The sequence below is a fragment of the Nematolebias whitei genome, chromosome 2 (genome assembly GCF_014905685.2).
Source record: "Nematolebias whitei isolate Nwh7 chromosome 2, NemWhi1, whole genome shotgun sequence".
Taxonomy (NCBI): domain Eukaryota; kingdom Metazoa; phylum Chordata; class Actinopteri; order Cyprinodontiformes; family Rivulidae; genus Nematolebias; species Nematolebias whitei.
The window spans coordinates 27,043,836-27,045,309 of NC_056499.1; the positions used below are offsets into that span (position 1 = coordinate 27,043,836).

The window sequence follows — 1,474 nt, forward strand, 5'->3', positions numbered from 1 at the left end:
TGTCCCCCTCTTACAATGCTGTTATTGCTAGTATCACTCAGCCCCCTGTGAATAGCAAACAGCCATCAGTGTGCTAATGATCCATTGTTAGGCTGATGATGGTCCTCCTTGATCATGTGAGCAGCTGGTTTTGGTTGTCAGCAGCAAACTGGTTGATCCACTCTGAGAAGGTGCTATTTATAAAACTGAGCTGAATACAGCACCTCAGACTAAATAAGTCTTTCGGATGAAAGACGAAACGTTTCTACTTTTTTGTTTGTTTGTTTGTTTGTTTGTTTTTTGAATGTCCAGAGGACCAGACTTAACTTTTTAGATTTCGAAAGCGTCGCAAAACGCTGGCTTTGATCATGCGCATTAGGAACTGTAAAAAAGTTAATGGTAATGACGCATTTGTAAGTAAAGATGAATCTCACTGATGACCACATTGGGAATGCACGTTATAGCAACAATTATGAAATATATTTGTAGGTGGAAGTTTGTTTGGACTTGGCTTGTTATTGTTTGTTGTTTCGTGTTCACAATAGACGTTGTTTAATGAATGTAGTGCCTGTGGACGTAAGAAGAACCTCGTAATTGAAAGGTAGCTGGAATGTCCTGAAGACATGAATGCAGCACAACGCTACGTCAGCTGATCTGTTGTCATGCCGTAGGAAAGTCACGTGACAAATGTCGACACGTGATAGTCTGACTGTCTCCAAATTGTTTTCAACACCATGGCTGCTGCTGCACAGTGAGTTAATTTCTCTCGTTTATTGTAACAAAATAACCATATTAACTTTAAGTTGTGTAAAATATAGAACAGTATTTGTTTCGACTGTTTGTTTTTTTTTATCGCCATTTTCTTTGTTAGCCGAGCGCGCGAGCTAGCTACGTTTTGAAGACATTTATTATTGCCCTAAACATTTTTTATGTAACTCTGCAAAAATTGATTACAACCTTATTCTTACAATCTAATTTAAAACACTTTAGATTTCATGCCCACAATTAAACACGAGCTGAGTTGCGTTAATGTGCGAGTTTGTTTTAATTTTCCTTGTAGGTTCTTAAATGCACCAAATGGTGAACTTTAACATTTCGCAATATCCCCACCCCAGTGGACTAAAGTCCAGGTTGTGGTCTTGGAGGACTTTGACTTCCTGCTGCTGTGTCTTGGATGAGCAACACATGCACTGCAGCCTGTATTTGTAATGAATGTAAACACAGTAACAGTTGTTTTGTTGGGTTAAAGTCCAGTTCTTCAAAGATCTAGAGTGAAATGAAATATTGCAGTTTGTAACAAGAAGTTCAGGGACAGTCATATAACAGTCAAACTTTACCACATGATGACACAAGAGACACCCAGTCAGCACAAAAAGGAAATGGGAGATTATCTTGAAAGTTGAACCTATGAGGTGCTGAGTGTGCTTTTTTAAAGTATCTCCACTTTACTTTCAGTTCTAAAAACTGCTTTACATTTGTTTATTTAAAAAAAAAA

General features: G+C 37.9%; 1 protein-coding gene across 1 annotated transcript in view; it reads left to right on the top strand.

Moving 5' to 3' along the window:
• The first annotated feature begins 653 nt into the window (after positions 1-653).
• pepd (peptidase D) overlaps positions 654-1,474 on the top strand; it is a 27,377-nt gene continuing 26,556 nt past the window's right edge. The window contains exon 1 of the mRNA XM_037697592.1: positions 654-730. Coding sequence (XP_037553520.1) covers positions 714-730 — 17 coding nt within the window. The 5' untranslated portion in view covers positions 654-713. The remainder of the gene's footprint in view (positions 731-1,474) is intronic.